The 22,250-nt window shown below is 39.6% G+C and overlaps 3 protein-coding genes across 7 annotated transcripts; 2 read left to right on the top strand and 1 right to left on the bottom strand.

The window, feature by feature from the left end:
- Positions 1-903: 903 nt before the first annotated feature.
- Positions 904-7,577, bottom strand: LOC116263264 (uncharacterized). 4 transcript variants are annotated; one of them, XM_031642927.2, is made up of 9 exons: positions 6,742-7,577; positions 4,845-4,887; positions 4,648-4,726; positions 4,441-4,486; positions 4,266-4,364; positions 3,779-3,847; positions 3,314-3,644; positions 2,977-3,110; positions 904-1,854 (listed from the first exon to the last, which is right to left on the bottom strand). In XM_031642927.2, the coding sequence occupies exons 1-9, from the start codon at positions 7,084-7,086 to the stop codon at positions 988-990; spliced, it is 2,013 nt and encodes a 670-aa protein (XP_031498787.1). In that variant the 5' UTR covers positions 7,087-7,577; the 3' UTR covers positions 904-987. The 4 variants fall into 4 exon arrangements, with proteins under 4 accessions (XP_031498787.1, XP_031498788.1, XP_031498789.1 ...); XM_031642928.2 differs by having other exon boundaries at positions 4,441-4,481; positions 6,742-6,881; XM_031642929.2 differs by lacking the exon at positions 6,742-7,577 and adding an exon at positions 6,104-6,735 and having other exon boundaries at positions 4,441-4,481.
- A 4,639-nt stretch (positions 7,578-12,216) lies between these two features.
- On the top strand, positions 12,217-16,350 carry LOC116262364 (uncharacterized). The gene is made up of 2 exons (XM_031641662.2): positions 12,217-12,465; positions 14,289-16,350. The coding sequence occupies exon 2, from the start codon at positions 14,295-14,297 to the stop codon at positions 16,077-16,079; it is 1,785 nt and encodes a 594-aa protein (XP_031497522.1). The 5' UTR covers positions 12,217-12,465; positions 14,289-14,294; the 3' UTR covers positions 16,080-16,350.
- Positions 16,351-18,290: 1,940 nt separating this feature from the next.
- On the top strand, positions 18,291-21,789 carry LOC116262365 (CBS domain-containing protein CBSX3, mitochondrial-like). Of its 2 annotated transcripts, none has more exons than XM_031641664.2 (6): positions 18,291-18,475; positions 18,942-19,229; positions 19,308-19,389; positions 21,093-21,166; positions 21,276-21,336; positions 21,417-21,789. In XM_031641664.2, the coding sequence occupies exons 2-6, from the start codon at positions 18,969-18,971 to the stop codon at positions 21,557-21,559; spliced, it is 621 nt and encodes a 206-aa protein (XP_031497524.1). In that variant the 5' UTR covers positions 18,291-18,475; positions 18,942-18,968; the 3' UTR covers positions 21,560-21,789. The 2 variants fall into 2 exon arrangements, with proteins under 2 accessions (XP_031497524.1, XP_031497525.1); XM_031641665.2 differs by lacking the exon at positions 18,291-18,475 and adding an exon at positions 18,505-18,628.
- The last annotated feature ends 461 nt before the right edge of the window (positions 21,790-22,250 follow it).

The raw sequence follows: 22,250 nt of genomic DNA, 5'->3' as shown, positions 1-22,250 counted from the left end.
GCGAGCGGCGGAAAGAGCCAAACGGGTTGGATCCCGCCAAAAAAGAACATGGCATTCTTGCAGAATAGTCCATGGCTTATGGAATATATGCAAAATACCACTTCATTGGAATGGTTTTATAAATTAGTACCTATTTTTTACCCTAACCTCACATCAGTGACAGTGATTTCCATGTCAAGTAAGATAAAGGAAGGATGAGGGCTTCCACTTTCAGCCAGAGGATAGGATGAAACACTCCTGCATATGAACTCTTGCGTGTACCAATTTAAAGTAAACAGCAACAAGTGTTTTTTATCATGCTTACGTAAGTTCAGAAAAGAAAAATTATTACTGTATTTTCTGAATGAGCAGGATGGTTTTAAAAAAAACAGCAATATTTGCAGCTAAGATGCATCAAAGTTGTCTCTCGACCATTATAATCATGGTTTTAATCTATAATAACAATTTTTTATTAATTTAGAATTTTCTCAAGGAAACTGCACCAATAGGTTTGCATCACAGTATATCTGCGTTTGTTGCTTATATACTTCATCCTCATAAGCTATTTGCTTAACTGATGCCTAACCTGCCAACTGGCAAGGTCATAGATCAGGTTTGTTCCTCGCCGCAACCGTTGGTGATGAACTAATTCAATAATCAAGAACGCCAAACTTCCTTTTCCTTCTTCCCCCCTCAATTTTTGTCTTTCACTTACTATTTTTCTCATGACCGTCCTCTGAGTTCTGAGGTGGAAAAGCGACTTGAAAATTGAAAATACCCTCATTTTAGAACTCTCTCTCTCTCTCTCTTTCTCTCTCTGTTATATATGCGCACCCAGATGTACGCTCGATTGGATTGGCCGGAATGTAACTTGGACTTACGTCGTCTAAAGGAGAACTGTTTGTCTTGGTCAGTTGAGGGAGGAGGCGGTGAAATTTCAGCTTTAAAATATGCTTAACTGTACACTGGAAGAGAATGAAGACAATATTCTGCAGAAGGAAATGATGATCAAAGTTGAAGTGCCAAGTCCGGCTGATGACTATCTGAACTGGGTTGTAATGGCGGCCCAGCTTGGTTTCTTAGTCTCGGAGCCAGTTTCCACGCATCAGCTGTGTTTGGCGCTGGCATCTCAACATGAAGCTCCAACGGTTTAGGCCCTCGCCACTGCTGATCAGGGCATGAACTCAGACCACCCAAGCGAGCCTGAACAAAAGACATGTCAATGACCGCAGGCTGCTTATACTCCTGAGAAAGAGATGGAGGCTGCGACTGAGGCCATAAACCATTCCTTGTTGAGCTGAACACTTGACTTGGTCCTCCAGCCAACGTTGTCCTTGAACTGCAGTTGGCCAGTACAGACCGTGCAGGAGCCTTGTCATGGCAATACGCCAGGCATCTTGCATCTCTATCAGCTCCCTCATTTCCAGAAACACAAGCATTACCATTTCCCGATACAATCTCAAGAAGCTTTGATTGATTAACAAATGGAGGCCGTTCAGATCGAGATGCCACCAAGCGACTAGAATCAGGCTGAGTTGTTGAATGCAAGGACAATGGTCTATCAACAGCAATATGTGAGTCTGGTAATCCAACTACACTAGCATGGGCAGCGGAACCAGGTCGACCCCATGGAGCCTTATCAGCAGTGATGTTCATGGCAGTAGCAGAATCACTGATTGATGTAGTACAAGTATTCCTCGTATTACCCCATGAAACTTTCAATCCTGTTGCTGCTGGAGAGGAAACGAAGGCATTTGCTGCTTCCACCAGCTTGCACCTCTCTATTTTGCGTTGAGCCACCATTAGTGCAGTAGGTCCTAGTTTGGCAGCGAAATGGGCAAGACTTTCCACATACCCAAAATCCCCTTGGTTAACCTGAATTTTTTTTAATAAATAAACCAACTTAAAATACTGTTCACTAGCATTTCAGTTGGCATAAAAATTTCAGATATTCCAGAAATAACTTGAAAATGCAGAGACCACCTGCAAATATTTTTTTCAGTGAGGGAGAGAAGAAGAAAAGGAAAAAGAGAGCCTTAACACCTTTGAGAACAGATATTTGACATGAAATGGTTTTCTTATTAAACAAAATATTTAATGAATCGCTCAGACAACCAAAATAGAAATCGCTTGGAAACAAGCTTTGACAGACCATGTTGATGAAATTGATTTCATAACACCAGTATGCATGCATAAAAAACTCAAAATACATATCTCAAGCAAAATATCAGTACCAGGGAGCAGCAATTTCAAAATTTAAGCCCGATATATAATTCAAGGAAACAAACATGCAATAGGTGTGGAGCAGCAAGCTCAACCACCACAAATTAGGACAAGTAAAACCTAGGTTTAAGGTTTTCATTTTGAATTAGTCAAAAAGAAACAAGCAGACCTCCTGTAGGGCTGAAGTGAACGAATATGCAAGAATCCAAACGATATGAACTGCAGGTTCTTTAAAATACATGAGAAATCCAAACACATTCTGTTTCCTAGGCTCACCGTTTATGATGTAAACAGAAGCACAGGGCAAGCTAGCCATGAAAAGTTAAAGCTCAGACTACAATTCTTGTCATGGACCAATACTAGGAAACTGTTTAAGGCTCAGCTAGTTGAATAAAATTAACTCACGCTGATTAAGAGCTTTATGAACTATTTTATATGATATAAATATCTAAATAAATAGGCACACATATAGTTTTTTTTAACAGGTATCAATATAAATGAAGTCATTTGCCATGAGATTAGAGGAAAGAAATTGAGAAGCAATCACTGAACACAGCAAGCCAAGGCTAAAATAGGCCTACCTATCAGGTTATTCTGCTTTTGCCCTTCTTTCTGCTTTTGACATATGTAGTCATTTTAATATCCCCCCATTCTTCTTAGTCATAGTTTAATATGCTTACAGAATTAGAGAAATATCCACAACTAATTATTAGAAAAGAACATCCACAAAAGGGACAAAATCCACTTCTACTTTTAGTCAAATAGAACACTCACATAAGCAAGTTCCCTCAAGCCTCCACATAGAGGTGAAAGCATTTGATCACTTCCGCAGGAAGAAGGGTTTGAAGATTTATATGTTGAACGGCGTTCTTCCTCAGAGAAAGGTCTCCAACCATTCTTTAGACATCCTAGTAAATCGAAAAATAGTTACTGAAAGAACAATGATGATGAACACACGCAAATTCATCAAATAAATTTCTGAAGAAAGATCAAGAAGTATTGATGAGGGCTCCGCCATTAGGACGGCGGACCTTCCAATGCCTTTGCCTTCACCAGACTACTTCAAGAGATGTAATCTGGTAAACATTCTTCAGAAGTTTCATATCCTCACCTAAAACACCTTCATCCCGATCTCTTTTACAATCAGCTGGAGGACTTGAACCATGAACTACGAAAGTGCGTTGGTGGTTTCTTCCTGAAATCAAACCAGGTTTCTCGTTTGTGACATCAGGAACAGAATTCCTCTGTCTTTTATTAGTGGATGCTGAGCCATCTGAGCTTCTAGATTCAACTTGGCCCTTTGCATTTCCAGCAACTCTTGAAGCCTCCTTTAAGTTGTCACCGAATTTGGTTTTTCTTGTAACATGATCCAATACAAAGTTCTCAGGATCAGTTTTCAGCCTATGTAAGGTCTTCTTTGCTAATTCTTGGATAGCACGAGCCTAGAAAATCCAGCAGTCTTCTATTCAATTAAAAAGCAGCTAGTATCTTTTCATTGACTAGCTACTTCAATAAAAAATGCAGAAGTCCTCAACACAATATTCTGAAGCCAAGATCAGCAGTGATAGAACCTAACCTGTCTGTAGTATATGGTACTTGTGGAATTGAAGTTCATGGCGTTGCTGAATATCAGAAAAACATCCCTCTGCAGTTGAGAAATTAAGGATCAGCTATTCTACATCCATTGATTGACTCAGACTTGAATTTGGAAAATTTGAAGCATAAGATAAAAGAGGCCTTTAGTGCTCAACAAAAAGAACACTCAATCAAGAAAGAAGGCTAAAGTCGGTCAGAGAAAACCGGCTGAACAGCATGTGAAAGATATGTGTAGGGAAATAGAAATAAACTATAAACTTCAAGTGGTTCAAATCTTGGACACCTATAAATGTGTACTAATTATTCTACATGAACCAGATGTGCAAGTAGAATGCAGACTATGCTCCCTCCAACAAATAGTATTTATAGGTCAACAATCTTTACAATTAGCATATTTTCATGAGTCAAATAAGAAAACACAGACTGAGATGTAGAGATGTACAGAGTACGGGAAAAATGATGAGAACCTCAAATTGCTCCAAAGTTGCATACATTCCTTCCTGGAGTTTTGCCCTCATAGTTGCAAAATCCATTGGTTCTTTAATTATTTCATAGTATCCTTCCACCTGCCAGAATAAATATTACCAAATAACAATGAGATAATTAAGATTACCGACCTCTCAATCTATTTTGGATACTCACCTCCTCAGCGTCAACTGGTTCAGCAAATATTTCATGTATATCTTTCCTGACATGAAATACATAGTCAAAGACTAAAATTAAGGCAAGTGATTGAAGTAGAAAATGCAGAATGGAGATGCAGACCTATCTTAAATATATATCTGTGTTACATAAAAGCATGAGAATTCTCAGAAGCAATAACTAAATAAAAACTCGATTACTACTTACTTCTGCAATATATCAAGGATAAGCTCAAGTGTTCTATTATCAGGAATCCAAGGCACTGATGAGCACCTTGGTTGTCGGTCTGTAATAGAAAATGCTCAACTCAGTCAACTGAACCCTTTCAAGAGGTCTTGAACTTAAAAACTTAAATTTTTTGCTAAGTATGTGAAAGGCTGTAACCATTCAGGAAATGAACTAACCAGTACCACCCAAATCATCATCTTGATTTAAAGCTTGTGCTTCCTGCAAAGAGAAGTGAAAACCTTAGAGGAAAACATCCGGCAAGAAACTGGGCAGTTAATGCACCAAATAGAGATAGCATGATGAAAAAATAGATCAAAAGCATCACAAAGAATGACAGCTTTCATCTTGCTCCACTGAAAAGTTCAATTCGAGTTTAAACTAAGGATGAAACAGGAAGCAAGAAGTTTTACCATACATCAAAATGCTAGCAGAGTAAAACGAATACATGAAAATTGTTAACCCAAGTAGAAGCGTTCTATTGTGGAAGACAATTTTCCCTCACAAATTCACAACCTACATATATGGGTCAGAATATCCCCCGCATAGCCATGCCAAACTAATTAGGATCCCGTTTACACTTTACAGGTGGACACAAACAGAAATTCGTCCTGCAAGAATAGAGTCAATGAGCCTGCACACATGGAGGCAGCATGCCTGGTGCTTTGCCATCTATGCACTTATAAGTAGCTTAATTGAGACATTTTAACCTAACTAGAAGCCTACCGCATTCAGCATCATTTCATATGCCTGACTTTGACTTGCACTGTCTTATTCAGTTACAAAGGGATTACTCTACTCCTAATAACGTGGGGATGCTTATGGACCAAATTCAACATATAAAGATATGACTCATGGGCTTCTCAGATGAAAAAGAAGCAGAAGAATTGTCAAGAAGAGGTGCCAATGAGTCATCGCGACAGGATAGACAAGGAAAGAATAAGACCAAACATAATGTTGCAATGGTTATAGAAGAAATTGTCACAGAACAGCGTATTGGATAGCCTATTGGTGGTAAACAGGTGGCTGCATGAAAAGAGTGCAATTTAAACATCTTTCTGCAGTGCTCAAACCAAGTGAACCACCAGATGATATTGATAATAACCACATTGCCACTACCCGCTTATTGACACATGACCACAAGAAGAACGACAAACTTTTTCTGTGGTGTCCATCAGTGTACGACGACAGACTGACACCATTACCAGTCTATGTATACTTGTTCGGTAGAAATAAGCCAAAACGCACACAGCAGACATCATTCAAATAATTGCACGAGTCAGGATAGTGCAAAATCTTGAAAAGAAAAAAAACCAAGAACCCGTACATACAAACTAAGAAACAACATTCTTAGAAAAATCACTGACCTACTGAGATGACTACAAATCTTGGCACGCATATTTTTCCCAAAGATGACCTATCACATGCGACTTCTCACCTCATAGACCCATAAACAAGAAGACTTCCCAGAAGATCCTTTCCCTAAAAGCACACGTTAAGTCATAAATTCTTTGCACCCGCCTAAACTGATTCGACAGCTCCAGTCACCGCCGTCGAACTAGTTGACTTTCGAAATCAAAAATCGCCACCAATAATACGAATCGTCCTTTGCAATACTACAAACATCCCACTTTCACCATACGCCATTACAGAAATCCTCCATAAAACGTCAGTCGCTCGCCATTACTCCAAGAAAAAGACTCAAAGAATCACCGACCCCAAAAGACCAGGAAGTCCATTCCCCATAGTTTTCTATTTGACCTCCTAACCACAAGAGAAAACACATCCAATTAGCGTCAGAACATATCCATCCACTTCACTACCTGACATGCAGAAACCACGACGACCGTGCAGCCATTTCGTGCAAAAGATGAGTAAGACAAGAGGGGACAACCATGGCAATCATCGTCATCATTGTCAAAAGGACGTTAATACGAAATGTTCGAAAAAGTTACGGACTGCACTATTGCGAACACCACCAACTACTGGCAGATTCCTTTAAACTAATAATTGCGTTGACAATATATACGGGAAGCAAGAAGAAGAAACAAAAATGCAGAGGAAGAGAGAGCCCGCCTTTTCTACGTGCTTGACCTCCTCTTTCCCGCACCCTTCTTTCTGTTCTAGGCAGCGAAGGCGATCATCTTCGTCACTGCCATTGCCGTCGTCGTCGTTGCTCCCGCTTCCGGCTTGGCGATTGCTGCTTGGGAAGCAATCGACGACCTCCACGACCGCCTTCAACCGCCGCTTCTTTCGACCTCGTTTCCGGCCACGGACCGTGGCTAGCGGGACGGGAGAGGAGTAGGACGAGGAGGGCCCCCGCCTCCCCCTGGGGGCGCCGCTGGCTCGTGTCAACTCAGTGAATCTCCACGTGTCCAAGGCAGATATCCTCTCGCTTCTCCTCTGCCGCCCCTCCGCCATTTTCACCGCATCTTTTTTATCTTTTTCCCCGCCCAAACCCAGGCGCCAAAAGCCGGGAAATCCCAAGAAAGCCTCCGAAAAAAAAAAATCCAAAACGACCCAAGAAACTAGGAGGAGGGATCAACTGCACTGTAGTTACACATCAACGGTAAAGATCAGAAACCGTGGTGGTGGTGATGTGGGCACGTTCCCGTTCGGCTATTTCACGATTTTCTTCCTTTTTTCTTGGCGTTGACAGCGAGAGAGATGCGGCAAAAGAAAGCGCGCAGGAGAATGTCGATGTGGGAAGGAGGTGGTCGCACGGACAAACGAGGAGTGGAGACGACGCTGGATTGATGGATGGTACAGAGAAGAGATAGAGATTGAGATGCTGATGCCTTTTTTTTTTTTTTTTTCCTTTTCTTTTTCGTCCTCTCGCTTTCCCAACACTCTTGTTTTTGCCTTCGATGTTTTTTTTTCCCTCGTTTTTTATTGAAGATCGCGGTAATTCCTCAGTGGCTCTCCCCCTCGCGAGGATATGCTCTCTTTCTTCATCTCTTTTCTCCCTCTCACTTCTTAGTACAACCGGTTGGATTTGGATGGCATAGTGTGCTAACGTCTTCAATTCGAATCCTGTGAAGTGTTATCCTAATTGTATTAATGGACCGGTTCTTGTTCGCCCTTCTTCTTTTTCTCTCTCATCAAGAATATTGTTATACTTTTCACCATTTTTTCTTGGCATAAACTTCTACACCATAATTAAAATGTCGTAAAATTTAAAAAAAAAAATCAAACCTTTAAAGGTGTGTTTGACGAGGTCAAAATTGTAGACTTTTATAACTAAAGTTTTCATCTTTGATGAAATGGAAATTGTATCAAACAAATAATTTTAGAATTGTGATTTTACCTTAAGGTTAGAATTATGATTCAAGAATTTTAATTTTTTATTAATATCGCTTTAGGGCAAATGCCATCGTTGTTTTATTTAATTCATCAATTCTAAAATTTTAATTTTTGTTTTATTAAACGGTCTTAATAGAGAATTCAATTTACCAACGAATCATGGTTCTTATGTAGAACATTGATTTATTTAGAAGTAATTTGTTGATATCGTGAACCTTTCTTTATTATACAGCTAGTCGGTTTCAACCTATTCTTGAAATACACAACTCTCACACACTTTCTTTCCAAAAAAGATCAATACACCAAGCTTAAATTTATTAGATTTGTTCTTAAAATATCGGTATTAAACCCGAAACTCCCGGTGGATGCCTGTGACCCCAAAAAACGAAAAAATCAGTTAGATTTTTCATATGCTCTCTTCTTATTTATGGATAGGAATATGACTGACAAAATAAAAAAAGATTTTCTTTTTTGTATCACTTCACTCGTTATTTAGATCCCTCATAAGACATTTATTAAGTCCCCAAATTGAGTCTCAACTATTGGTAAAATTTAAATTTAAATTTAAATTTTAATTCAAGCCCGGGCTTAGGTTTCAGATGTCAAGCCAAGCCGGGGTTTCAGGTGTTGCGCTGGCTTGAGCCCAACTCCTTATCAAGTTGAGTCAGCCGGATGCCAAAGCTCACCCACAATACCCAGTGCTATGCCTCCCATACCTACTTTTAAACCGTCATCTAAACAACTTAGTTTTCAAGGGGTATCATCCAAACTCAACCTAACTCATGTTCGAATATTGCTGGTAATAATATCTAAGCTTCCTTGATTTATAAATTTATGAGTGAAAACAATGTACTGAATTATATTATTTCTCCTTGTTGCTTCAAGGGAATTGTTATTATTAAATTGTCTTGTCCACAATAATTAAAGCCGTGACGGAGCCATGTAGTGCCACTCTCATAAAGTTTGTTTAATATACTTGGATATGTTTGATTGTTATATATATAAACATAAACAAATTAAAGATATTGAATGAGTGGCTTTTGGAAATTTTTTTGGCTCTGCTAGTAAAATAAAGCCTTCACAACTATACATATGCACAAACTCGCTTGTGTGGCAGTTGAAGGATTGTGAGGGAAAAAAAATCGCATGGAATTGTTGTTTTGCTTTCATTATGCTGGGCAACTGGTCGGAAACCCGTACCTGACCCGATCGGGCCCGGGCTCGAAAAGTCGGTTCGGGTTGGTCGATTCAGCTCAATTTACAATTTTTTAAATTGTATTACTATTTTTATTTAATAATAATACACAATTTATTATTTAAGATATAATTATATTAAAAAAGTTTTATTTTATATTTTAAAAATATATTTTTTTATTTTAATTGAGCCGGGCCTAATTGAGTCTGGGCTCAGGTATCATATATCGTACCCGAACCCGAGCTTAGGTTACAGGCATCGTCCGACTAGTCTTTTAAAATTTATTTATTTTTAAATAGGCATCTGTAAACATTTGTCCTCTTATATATGTGTAGGTGCCCACTGAAATATAATATGATTTTTTTTTGCTCTGCCATGGAAGAAGTTTAAGAGTTTAATATTTATCAATAATAATGGACACAAAATTTCCCTACAGTCCTCTTTATTATAAAATCCCTTTTCAACTTTTCTCCTTTTTTCAGAACAATTGTTTTATTCACCTAAGTTCACATGAGTGCACGCACACACAACACACACACAACACACACGTATCAATATTTTAAGTGCTATTGTCGTTATTTTCTTATAAAATTACATACAACGAATAAAAACATAAATTAAAACTTTATTATCGTTAAGAGAAAGAGAAAAAAAAAAAACCTTACTGTAATCAGGTTGGTTGGTTTAAGCAGGCAGATTGGTATATATTGTATTTGAATGCAAGGTCTTGTGCTTCAAATACCTAACCAGCCAGCTGTATGCCACCTCCAAAGGCGGGTTCACTAAGATTGTGTTTGATAGATTTGAATCTCTTTTAAATCTTAAATCTGTGGCCCTAAACTTTGTCACCAGTGGGCCACAGGGTGAAGCCGAGTTAGAAAAATTTGTTGGAATGACACTTGTTTAAACAAATTCAAATATGTTGGAGCATATATATATATATATATATAAGATTTCTATTTAAAAATAAAAATATTTTAAGAGGCTGGTGCGAGCAACTGCCCACACACCATGGCTACGCCACTGTCTGTGGCAAGGTAACACAGATTTGAGAGTCTACTGTTTGTCAGCTTGCTGAGATCCGAAACTATCAAAGGCAGTTTCTGGCTTCTAGAGTTCGAACTGTTCCTTGTCGTCACAATAATACAAGCTGCAATTTGAAAGGAAGATCACAATAATTTCATCCCACGACGTTTAAATTCAAACTTTCAAAATTACAACGCAGACCAGGAACTTTCAAAATCATGGTCTAAGCCGCGACTTCTTCCAGTTTCTTGTCCAGTTTTCGTGGCAGTTTCTTCCATGGCAGGACGGTACACCAGGAACTTTGGGAATCGTGATATTGACCGCGACTTCTCTGATTTTCTCGCGGAGCTTTCTCGGCTGTTTCACAAGCTAGCTGACGACTAGGAATGGGGTAGAGTTTGGATCCCGTCCAGACTTAGAAGCTGTTGTTACGCTTCAATCCTGAATTCAGAGTTCGAGTTGGGATTTTAAAAATCCGATTTAGTTTCATGAGATATGATGAAGATAGTCGGATTCGTGTGCTACCGACTCGGTTTACAGATCAGTCTTGGGCCTACGCGCGTCGAGGCTTTGTTTTTTAGTTGGAGTCCCGGTGGCGCTATTTGTTTGACGCATACCAACTCAGTTTCATTGTGCTATATATATATATATATATATATATATATATATATATATATATATATATATTTTTAGGGATGAGCGGTTAATTGCCACCAATTTTAAGAGAGCCCTTCGGCCCTCCTTTGTGCCCGTCTTTCAGGGTTTTTACAGAGCTGCGTCGGGTTGTGGCGCGCGCTACGTGACAGTAGTCGCTTCAATGATTCGAACCAAACCATTAGAGGAGCCTGATCACCTTGCCACCCAATGCGCTACCACCCCTTGTGAATATGAATTTTAAAGTCACAATTTTGACAATCCAAATCATATATATATATATATATATATATATATATATATATATATATATATATATATATATATATATATATATATATATATATATATATATATATATATATATATGATGAATATACTTTGAGAATGCATAGACATTGAATATCTAAAAGCAAATTGGTCATACTGATGCTTGTTATTGATTTGGATATTTATTGTAAACTAAATCTAAAACCAAGCGAATGCCATTTCTTAAGTTCAAATCTATATAAACCTTTTTTTGGGTGTTTTTTTTTTCACATTAACTTTATTTAAAGCGGTTTAGTGAGACATCTAATTCAAATCCAATCCGTGTCCATGTTCTAGAACCTAAAACCGAAGTCCAGACTATTTAGAAGCAAGGACATAGTCCGGCCCAGTCGTTGGTTGGCTGGTCAACGAATCAATGGCGGTAGGCTGGTCAACGAATCAATGGCAGAAAATGGATCGAGTCCATCTAATACAAACGCACAATTCAATATCAAAATAAAACCCATATCCATAATGAGAATGAATTTGGAGCCGCCTAAATTGACGAATTTTCAGATCTGGACAGCAATTTTGGATCCCATCGAACTTCTAGCGAGAAATTAGTTGGCGTTTTTTTTTTTTCCTTTTTTATTATAGGCGTAGGAGTACGACTATAATATGACGTTTTACATGAAAGGTGGTTTTCTTAAATAAATATTTTAAAAATATGTAAGGATTTGGATTCAGGTCAGGATAAAATTTGTGGATCATGGTAATTTCCAATAAAAAAATGAAGGGTAAAGAACTCTACCGACAGCCATCTTTGGATCGTCCAAAGTCATTTACTTGTGAATTATTACTCAATCACATTTGTTTGGATCTTGGATCTCACTCAGAATGGACTTGCAGGATCCAAAACGATACCCAGTCAGACTCATTCTCTTGGTATCAGACCCGAGAACCCCGTTTTGGAGCAGGCCTAAATTTTGCAGTGCAGTAACGGAACTAGATAACGGTCTCTTGCACGTCCAGATCCAGACCCGGACGGATATGAATATCAGGGAAGGGGGCTCCATATCCAACCAAGAGGGGAAGGGGATACCCTCGTCAATTTTAGACAAGAGAGAGGAAGTCATAGTCATTGTCGCTGCAAGACAAAGGCGCTTTTGTGTTCCTCTTTCTTTTTTCCTTCTTCTCTCGCTTCTTTGGTAGATCCTCATCCCAATCTCTTTGTCTGCTCTTCCAATCGGCCCAATGGAGCCCTAGAATTTTAATCCATGTTCTAAGAGATCTCATTTTGCTCTCTCTCGGCCTCTTCATCGTTCAATCGGCTGTTTACCGCTGGGAACGAAGTATTCCTGTGCAATTTTGAGGTACTTTTCACCAACCTCGGCTTCCCGTGTATCTCTAAATTGGTGCGCACATTTTATCGTTCTTATTCGGGCTTTTGTTTATTTGAAAATTCGATGTTTTTCCTGTTAGTTGATGCAAGAATATGTAGCGAGTACTTCGGTTGATTTTAGTTTGACCAGTTCTAGAGCGTCAATCGTCGGGAATTTTTTTTTCTGGGGCTGCTTGGTGGGTGGTTGCTCGCTGCATTATTTCTCAACATTTTTGGTCAATTTGTGTTCATGTTCTGGTGTTACTGGTCATTTTTTTCCTGGATGACGATTCTTAAGTTTTTATCATTTTCATCTTCTTCAGTCGCTCTTTCATGTCTTCTTTACTGAAGCAAATTTGATGCGTGCAAGTATGTTTCAATACCTGTACCAAAAAAAAAAAAAAACTACCTAGGAATGGCGAACTCAAAGTTGAACTGTGGTATTATATGCTTTGCAATTATGATGTCGAAAGCACTTACGCGCTCCCTAGGCAATGAGTTAAGCCGACTGAGCACCTAAATGTAGAAGTCTTTCTACTGTTTTTCCTAAACTGATGGCAGGAAAAAGAATTATGGACTTGTTGTACTTCTTATTTTATTTCAAAAATGGTTTTGAGTTATTTGCATTTCTGTTAGAGATATCTTACAAGTGAGTGACCTCTCCGAAGGTTGTAAAGGTTCTAATTTTGAAGGTTGTTTAACATTCTGTAAACGTGAATGGTGTCATGATTTAGGGTTGAAATCGGCCTGGTTGTCAATGGTTTCCCTAGGCGAGTGCTAGTTTATCCACAAGAACGGGCATTCTGAGGGCAAGAAACCATTTATTCAATTTTAATTTTATATGATACTGTGTATTGTGGCTTGAGAATGATCGAAGAGGCATTTAGCCTTGGATTAACCGAATCATTAACTGGTCGTTTGAGATAAGAAAATCCTTTGATGTGGAGTTAATGACCATGCACTCACATGACTTGTACTCAGCCCTACTGATGTATCTCTTTGCAGTATTAACAATTAACTTATTTTCTTGGAGTATGTTTGGTCATCTATGTTTGTTTAATCTCTTTGATGACATCAATATGTACCCCTAACATTCTAGTGTTGCTTAGGAAAAACCTTATAAAATTATAATTGATGGACATGCAAAAGAATATCTTTTTTTTTTTGCTCTTCTTATGGAAATGTTTGTGACCTGGATCTTTCAGTGCCTTCGTTTGGGTTACTATGTCCATGAGGCATATAAAGTGAGATAACCAACTGAGCAACTCAACTATAGTTGTCATAAGTCTCCAGGGAAAGCACACTAGCAGACAGTGGGGAAAGATTGCATAAAAGAAGAAGCAAGACACTAATGCGTAAAAGAAGAAAACATGAAGCTAGTTGGGAAGATGTGCATGTAGGAAATAGCAGTTTATTTGTATTTCTACAGTCATATAAATTCGGATTTCATTTGGAACTGGATATAAAGCTGGACATTCTGATGTTACCATTTTTTGTTTCCTTCTACAAGTGTGCCAATATGATTGTTTAACTCATCGGGAGGGTCATAGAAATTAGAAGATATATCTATGCATGCCTAAAGTGCTCTACATAAAAATTTCAGTTTGTTGCTTGATCGTATGCAATCTTTCACAAATCTTTAGGCCTTATAAATATGCAAGTTTTTCCTTGCACAGGCAACAACTACCTATGAATCTTAAACCTATTTTACTTGAAGATTAGAGCATTTGTACTAGGGTGAATACTTGCTACAGAACTGAATCCCAGGTATCATCTGGACTTTCTCTCACTCACCTGTTTTCTGGTTGTACCCAGTTCCAGATGGATTCCCCATCAAGATGGGATTCTCAAGGGATCACTGATTTGCATAATGAAAGCAGTACCAATCATCAATTTGCCCAGACAGAGGCACGCTGTGTTCTCTGTAGGCGAGTCTTTACAGAAGATAGTGAAATATTTGAGGGATATGAAACATTATGTCTTTGTCTTGATTGTAAACTTGTATTCCTTGAAAATATTCATCCAGAAGTACGGCATTCTCATCGGAGAAGGAACCATAGGAGAAGAGCCAGGAATCGTCGGAGCTCTGGTTCAGTTGAAGAGATATTCTCTCATCAGTTCTCGCAGTTAATTAACCAAATGAGGCAAAATCTTTCTAACACTTCTGTTTCTGGCTCAGAGCATGGACACTCACGTGATAATGATATTGCTGGCATGGTGCCCCCGGATGCTAGTCCATATACTGTTCGTGGTAGACTTCACGGGAGGCAAAGGGTGCATTCTGATAATGATAGTGACGTGGATTCTATTATTGGTGAGAGTGATACAAATGCCAGCATTAGCGGTTATGGTGCTTTTCTGGCAGATAGTGATGCTGTCTCATTCAATGGTTATGGTTTGAATTCAGATGCATCTCTAGATAGGCATAGTCTTGCAGACCGAGAAATGTTTATGCAATGGAATGAGAGCCATATTGGCAGTGATACAGATATTGACCCAATGCATGCTGGTATCAGCCACTGGAATTCAGATGATGATGGAGAAGAAGATGATGAAGATGGAGTGTGGGAAGACGCTGATGCCTTGGAAGTAGTTGAGGAATCCAATAATCGGCACACGGGTGTTAGAAGCACTGGTGAGGGTAGTGAGCCTTCTGATCGGGAACAGGTTAGGCATTCTGCAGGAAGCAGGCGTGGTGATATTTGGAGAAGAGATGATTCTGCCCATAATCTTTCAATGTATAGACATGCATACATGTCTGATTTATTTGTAAACTTGAGAACAGAGGTTCAACCTTTTGTTGGCGATTCTGGTGATTATCTTGACGAGAGAGGATTCGAAGAATTGCTTATTCAGCTTGCTGAAACTGATAGCTTGACACGAGGCGCTCCTCCTGCAGCAGGATCAGTTGTGAGTAGTTTACCTCGTGTAATTATTAGTAAGGTACACGAAGAGCATGGGATTGTTATATGTGCTGTATGTAAAGATCCTCTCGTCATCGGAACTGAGGCAACTCAACTTCCATGTTCGCATCTCTACCACCCTTCCTGTATTTTGCCGTGGCTGAGTGCTAGGAATTCATGCCCTGTTTGCCGATATGAACTCCTAACAGATGACAAGGATTATGAGGAGGGAAAGCGGAACACAAACAGGACAGCTGGTAACGAACTTCATCAGATGGAATCAAGTGGGGATAGTTCCTCTGATACATCAGATGATGAAGATGGGGAGGAAAGGAGAAGCAGTTCTCAGTGGTTTCTCCGAATTGGTGGGCTTCAACTTCTAGAAAATGATGACGAGCAAATTGAGAGTGAAATAACGGATCAAAATGCCAATGAAACAAATTTCACTAATGAAGCTTGTGTATCTGACGACACTGCTACAGGCGGCAGGTCAAGAGGAGGGTGGTTTCTCTTTGCAGCTGCCCCCATTGTCAGTATCATGGGCATAGTCCTAGTTTTATGGTTTGGAAACCCTTTGATTGAAGGGAGGCTCAATAGGAGCATCAGGCAGCATGATCAACAGCAGCTTAATGGATCTTCTGGAGGCTCAACTGGGCTTCTGAATGTCGGAAACAGGAACAGGAGTTGGTGGTCTTTCTTCTAGGAGTAATTGTGCATGCTTTATCGAGAACGAGGAAGCCAGTGTTTGCTTGTTTTATCCCCATTCCTGATATTGATCTAATACCAAAGTCAGACGTGCTGGTCTGACAGTCGACGTATTAAATCATGCTCTAGGTAAATAAGCATACTGGTGTGATTTGTATTGGATTTTTCTTTTTTCTTCTATAGTTGCATAAAATTCAGAGGATTCATGTGTTTCTATTATCCTTCATTCTGCTTTCGTAATGATGCTTATGGAATCGGATTTTCTGGCTTCTGCAGTTATTTCTATGATAACCAATGTTTGGTTAGTACATTTCAGACCTTCCTTAAGTTTGAATCACTTGACGATGTAATCCTTTCACGACTCCAAAGCCGACTGTACTCATGCTTGGGTGATTGCGGCCACCAGCATCTAAGAAAGTTTTCTTGGTTTCTTACTCTAGTTTGTCAAGAAACATTGTCTCTGGCTCGGTGTGTAAAAGCCCAAGGCTACTCCCCTGCCTCAAGGGTTATAAAGACACATCAGCAAAAGTAAAGTTTGGCACACATGCCACTCGAACCATGGACCAGTCGCTTACCAACCACCGGCTCGAGCCGGTGTGTGAAATCACGTGGGGGCTCTTATTTGTGTTCAGTTACTTCCCAAGTTAGGAAACTTACATGGAATTTCTAATTCTTAATCACTGAAGCGTAAATTTGGTGTGGTGTTTGAAAACTTCAAAGGGATTAGCTTGAAGTTCTTAACTGAGAAAGATTAGGTGGTCTCGTGCTTTAATTAGCAATGCATGATCCTTCAATCCATTCGCTTTTCTCTAGTCTGGCTTGATTTCATCTCTTTTGTATTTTGTATCAGCATCGCAATTTTACGCTTTGTTGGATATTCCCCAGTACAAACTTTTGTAAGTTTCCTAAACATTTCACAAAGCCATAGAGAATAACCGCAAACTATTCTTAGCCGTTCTTTTGTTCTGTATTACTTTTACAAACAACCAAGAAATTGTCCGGCAATTCGAAGGCTCGAAGCTCGTCGAAGTTCCGACGGAGCCATGGCTAAACAGTTGGCATTCAGGTTGGATCCGACTTTGACGCCATTTTTCCAAAACCGAGCGTGGTTCTTACTAGCACGAAATCCAACTTGTATGTTCTGGCCAGCCCCATATTTTTTTCGGATCTCGATCCGATATCTAGTTTGGTTATGGATTCAGTCATAAAACTCCATACTGGATTTGAATAAGATTAGTAACCATATTTGAATTTTCCCTACTAAATCTTAATTAGAAGAATTTGAACCTAGCTATATCCCATGCAGATTAGTGATCATATTTTTGTTTTAGATATAATATCCTATACATTTACATCTGTTACTGAAATCGCTACGGTATGGCTCCATTATCGACCGTCCATCGTAGTTACATTCGACTTTCTCTGTGTATAAGCATTTGTTTGTTTCCGAGAACATCAAAATCAGTGAAATCACTTCGATCCGGGATCTGTCTGCCACGCAAGCACTTTCTTTTTTAGTCCCAACTGCTAAGCTCTAATTGCAGATGCTGCCTCATACTTTCAAAAATTTCCGACGTGTTAGGCTTCCCTAAAAATGCCCAGAACAAACAATAAAGCTCTGTGACTCTGTCATCTTCTGATAAAAATTCAAGATAAAGGAGACGACATATCCTTTGCGTTTTTTGAAAAAAAAAAATATTTTTGTTTGGTTTTTTCGAATAAGATAAAAAAACCGGGTGGCCCTAAAAATGAAAAATCTCGCTACTCACTCGGATCTGTTGACAAGGTCAGACATCCGAAGCCCATGGGTCCGGATCTACGCGTTTCTTCGTAGACTTGGATCCAGATGAAAACGCGTGGCTGATCCAACGGTTGAGACGCAGGCAGATCCAGATATCACGAGGAGATCTCTAATTGGACAATATAGGAATTATTGCTGTTGCATTGCTGAATTAAAATATTCCTAATATTAATAGCAATTGACTGGTAATAATAATAATGATAATAAAATAATAATAACAATTATATAGAAGGATAAGGATAGTGATTAGGTTATCTCTCTCTTCCGCTCTCTCTCTCTCTCTCTCCTGAATTCCTGGCTTTGGACGGGCTCAACTCTCGTTGATACTTGCAACTTGCATGAAATTAAAGAAAAAAGAAGCCCACTTTTCGTATTATATATATATAGATATATAACAAACCCTATCCGCTTTCTCTCTCTCTCTCTCTCTCTCTACACATCCTTCTTCTTGTTCTCTCTCTACACAGCCTTGTTCACCCTCCTGGAGCTCCACCGTATCTTTATCTCTCTCTCTCTCTCTCTGTCTTTCTCTTGGCGGCGGCCGAACCCGAGTGTCTGGTTTTCACCGCGAAACGATCTCGAGCTCTTATAGAGTGAGCTTCTGTCTCTCTCTCTCTCTCTCTCTCGTGTCTGCGCCGTCATCTTACTATCTGTCTGTCTGCATTTGTCTTGATAAAGATGATGCAGCATAGCTGTATAAGGAACCATTAACCAGAAACGCAACTCTTCTATGTGATCAAGAAGCAGTTATTCTCCCCCACTCCCTCTTTCTCTCTCTGTCTCTCATTGTCATCAGCATCTTCTGTGCCTCTCTCTGCCTGCATTCTGTTCTATGAACGTGTTTAATTCGGGAAGCATCTGTGTGCGTGCGTCCGTGGGGGCTTTCTGGATCTTGAGTCTGAGCATTCTGGTAGTTTGGTGATACATGGATTTCTGTGCGTGTGTGTGCACTCGTTGGTTCCTCTGTATCTCGTGTTCCCGAAAATTCTGATCGTTTGTTGTCATGTGGACTTCTCATCTCTCTTTCTTCCTCTAATGGTTTCCTTCTTTGCTTGGTAGTTTCCGCCAAGAGGAGCGTTGCCCAAAATGCAGGGAGTGATCAGAGCGGTTCAATCCCATGGGTCTGTTCTCAGGCTTGCGGTTCTCAGTCACGTGCGTCTTCTCCAGCCAGCCGTCCGTCCTCCGGCTCTCCTCTCGCAGTCGAGTTCCCTCACTTCAGGTCGGTTGGAGGAAAAGGAATTCGAGAGCACCACCATCGCAGATATCCTCAAAGCCAAGGGCAAGGGCGCCGACGGTTCTTGGCTCTGGTGCACCACCCAAGATACCGTCTATGAGGCCGTCAAATCGGTAAGCAATCCGGCTTCTTCGCCTCGTTTTCAATGGAGGGGGACGCCGGGATGGATTTGATGGTGCCTGCTCTTGCAGATGACACAAAACAATGTGGGTGCTCTGTTGGTGGTGAAACCAGGGGAGCAGAAGACTCTTGCAGGGATTATCACCGAGAGAGGTACATATCTGTTTCTCTTGACACGCTTTCCTGATATTGGTATTGGTTCTTGTCTTCATTTGAAGAAATAGAATTGGTTCTTTAGTTAGTGATGTCGTATTTCTAGAGCATTCCTTTTTGATGATCGAGTCTTTAACCTTCAAGTTGGTGCCATGTTCTTGTTTTCTCTACAAACAGAGAATCCATTGCCCTATTCCTGAACCAAATCTTTCTTTTGAGCGATGAAATTGTGTGTTTGATCAAATGAAATGTTTTCATGGCTTGCATCTTTTGCATTAGTGCCTTTTTCAGCTTTTCTTTTCTTTTGTGTGGAAGAAATTTGATCTCGTTTTTGGTTGTTAGTTATTGGTGATCGCGCTGTTGCACTACATATTTGGAACTTCGTGTTACCAATTGCTTGAGAATGAAGTATGTTCTCGAATGAGGTTGACGTTCCCAATTAATAACTACCGCGAAAAATGCTCTATGAGCATATTGGACCATCATCTCAGAGCATAAGAATCAATGCAAACCAAGGAGATGCCGTTTTTCTGCGTCTTGCAGATCACTTTTCATGAGAAAATATTCTAGAGACAAAAAAAGGAAAAGAATGTTCGTGTCTCAAATTGCAGGTTGCAGAATATTCTGTCGCTGATGTGCGAAAAAAGTTTCTGAGTACTGCAAGTATTTTTAAGAGAAACAAAGAAACCTAAGGGGCACCCATAACAGGTTGTTACTGTCCAATGATTCTATCCCAAAACTTGGGGTAGATTCTTGGAACACTATGTTACAGGGTTCCATGAATCTACCCAAACTTTTGGGATAGTTTCATTGGACAGCAACAATTTGTTACTGGTGCCATTTGCCAAATGGCCTCTAAGGGAGCATAAATGCCTTAATAGCAGAAAAAGAATGAACTTCTCATATGTAGGGCTAATCAGTGTCTATGGTTATTACTAGATAATTTGGTCCTTTTGCTATTTGCCAAAGCTGAATGACAGCCTCACAGGGATTCAGACTTTTAGTTATGGAACATGATGGACAGAACTCTTGTGATCATTATGGAATTCCAAACCAGTTTTGCTTCATTAGGTTGCTGCCTTCGGTTTTCTCATCAAGGATACAACATTGTATGAAAGAACTTGTACAAATTTCTAAGATTGGAAAATTTTCTATGTTGTGTGGCATTTGAAATTTCAACATGCAACCCCAAGTCCTTTTTGATTGAGGTTTAATTTTGATGAATATTGCGTGCCTTGTAGCATCAAATCTAGGCCGTCTGGTAGTCAGATCTTCTAACATCAGCTCTTAAGGTTAAGTATCAAAACTACGATATCTGCCCCAGTTTTTTGTTTTTGAGCTTTAACTAAACAGCCTCGTGATATATATTATCTCTACCACAGCCATGTTGGAAACCTATTCAACACCATATTACTTCTACAATCATGAGAACTGAATACTTAGAAATGCACATGCTAACAGCACTACATAGAGCATTTATTGACATATATTTTCTACCTTCTGCTGCTGGCAAGCTTAATGACTATGAGCCTGGAATCTATGACATCATGTGTGTTCTTATTTCTCATATTTTAATGAATCTAACAAATGTATGTTTTGTCTTTGAACATGATTTTGTTGCATGGAAACTTGCAATCTCAACAAAATAGATGATACTGAACCCTTACCTGATAGGTCCACACATGTCTTATGGTTCTTGACAGATTATCTCCGGAAGATCATTGTGCAAGGAAGATCATCCAAGACTACAAATGTTGGAGACATCATGACTGAGGAGGTACAAGATTTTGTGTACTCCTTACTGCACTGTCATTTCTGCTGCCAAGGGTCCTTCAGATAATTTTTTGCTGATTATCCCATGCATATTGGTGTTTTTCCTTTAACAGAACAAACTTATAACTGTTACCTCTGATACCAAGGTTCTCCGAGCTATGCAGCTGATGACAGGTATTTTTTGGTTTCATTTCCTTGTGCACATTTCTTTGATAAACTGAAATGATGAGTGTCCTGCTTCTCTGTCCAAATAGATAACCGGATCAGGCACATCCCTGTCATAGATGGCAAGGACATGGTTGGCATGGTCTCCATTGGTGATGTTGTTCGAGCAGTCGTGAGTGAGCACCGCGAGGAGCTGGATCGCTTGAATGCCTTCATTCAAGGTGGTTACTAGATAACAAACCAGACATGGTTTTAGTGCTTGCTTATCAGTTCGGAAAGAACTTGAAGCTTGACTCTTGGTTTGTCCCTAAGATGTAGGTAATAACTTGAAACTTTTGTCTGTACATATTGGAACATGAAGTGACCTTTACATTTGATAACTCCCCTTCAGCTGCGCAGCAGCTGTGTGAATAAGAAACTCTTTCCTTTGTGGCTATGAATATCAGATGAGCTTTCATGCTAGTAACATGTCTCTTTAGTGTTTCACCTCATGGGATTTGATGATTTATCAATGGCTCAAGTGGATCAGAAATAGCAACTGCAAATTGCTTACTATCACCTTCAGCATCGGTAAGTATTGAAAAGCAACCAAAGTCACAGCCACAGCCCTAGGGATTGAGTCTGAGTGAGAACACATCACAGTGAACTACAGAAAGTAGGAGACCCAGTATTGCCAACACATATATCCAGGAATTTATATTGCATGTGGAACTTATACCAGGAATTGTTGTGTATTACTTCCTACTTTTTCAGCCTTTAAATTGAAACGAGCAGATCTAGGTGGTCTCATATTGCTACAGTTAGTTGGTGGACTTCATTATTGCTGCCCCTTCCCATCTGTGAGAAAAACTTGGAAATAGTTTTGAGGTGTTATTGATTCGAGTAAGCGGATTCATCGGTATGCAGTTTAAATTTCTCAACCT

The sequence above is a fragment of the Nymphaea colorata genome, chromosome 10 (genome assembly GCF_008831285.2).
Source record: "Nymphaea colorata isolate Beijing-Zhang1983 chromosome 10, ASM883128v2, whole genome shotgun sequence".
NCBI classification, from domain to species: domain Eukaryota; kingdom Viridiplantae; phylum Streptophyta; class Magnoliopsida; order Nymphaeales; family Nymphaeaceae; genus Nymphaea; species Nymphaea colorata.
Note: the sequence above shows the minus strand (reverse complement) of the source record. Positions and strands in the feature narration are given on the sequence as shown.

What these genes read in the sequence shown, in the direction of transcription:
- LOC116263264 (XM_031642927.2), bottom strand. Translation starts at nt 7,086, where the DNA reads ATGGCGGAGGGGCGGCAGAGGAGAAGCGAGAGGATATCTGCCTTGGAC. An exon ending in CAACTTTGGAGCAATTTGAG is followed by an intron (nt 3,848 to 4,265) that starts GTTCTCATCATT and finishes TCTCAACTGCAG; the next exon opens with AGGGATGTTTTTCTGATATT. An exon ending in GTACCATATACTACAGACAG is followed by an intron (nt 3,645 to 3,778) that starts GTTAGGTTCTAT and finishes TGGATTTTCTAG; the next exon opens with GCTCGTGCTATCCAAGAATT.
- LOC116262364 (XM_031641662.2), top strand. Translation starts at nt 14,295, where the DNA reads ATGGATTCCCCATCAAGATGGGATTCTCAAGGGATCACTGATTTGCAT.
- LOC116262365 (XM_031641664.2), top strand. Translation starts at nt 18,969, where the DNA reads ATGCAGGGAGTGATCAGAGCGGTTCAATCCCATGGGTCTGTTCTCAGG. An exon ending in GAGACATCATGACTGAGGAG is followed by an intron (nt 21,167 to 21,275) that starts GTACAAGATTTT and finishes TTCCTTTAACAG; the next exon opens with AACAAACTTATAACTGTTAC. An exon ending in AGCTATGCAGCTGATGACAG is followed by an intron (nt 21,337 to 21,416) that starts GTATTTTTTGGT and finishes CTGTCCAAATAG; the next exon opens with ATAACCGGATCAGGCACATC.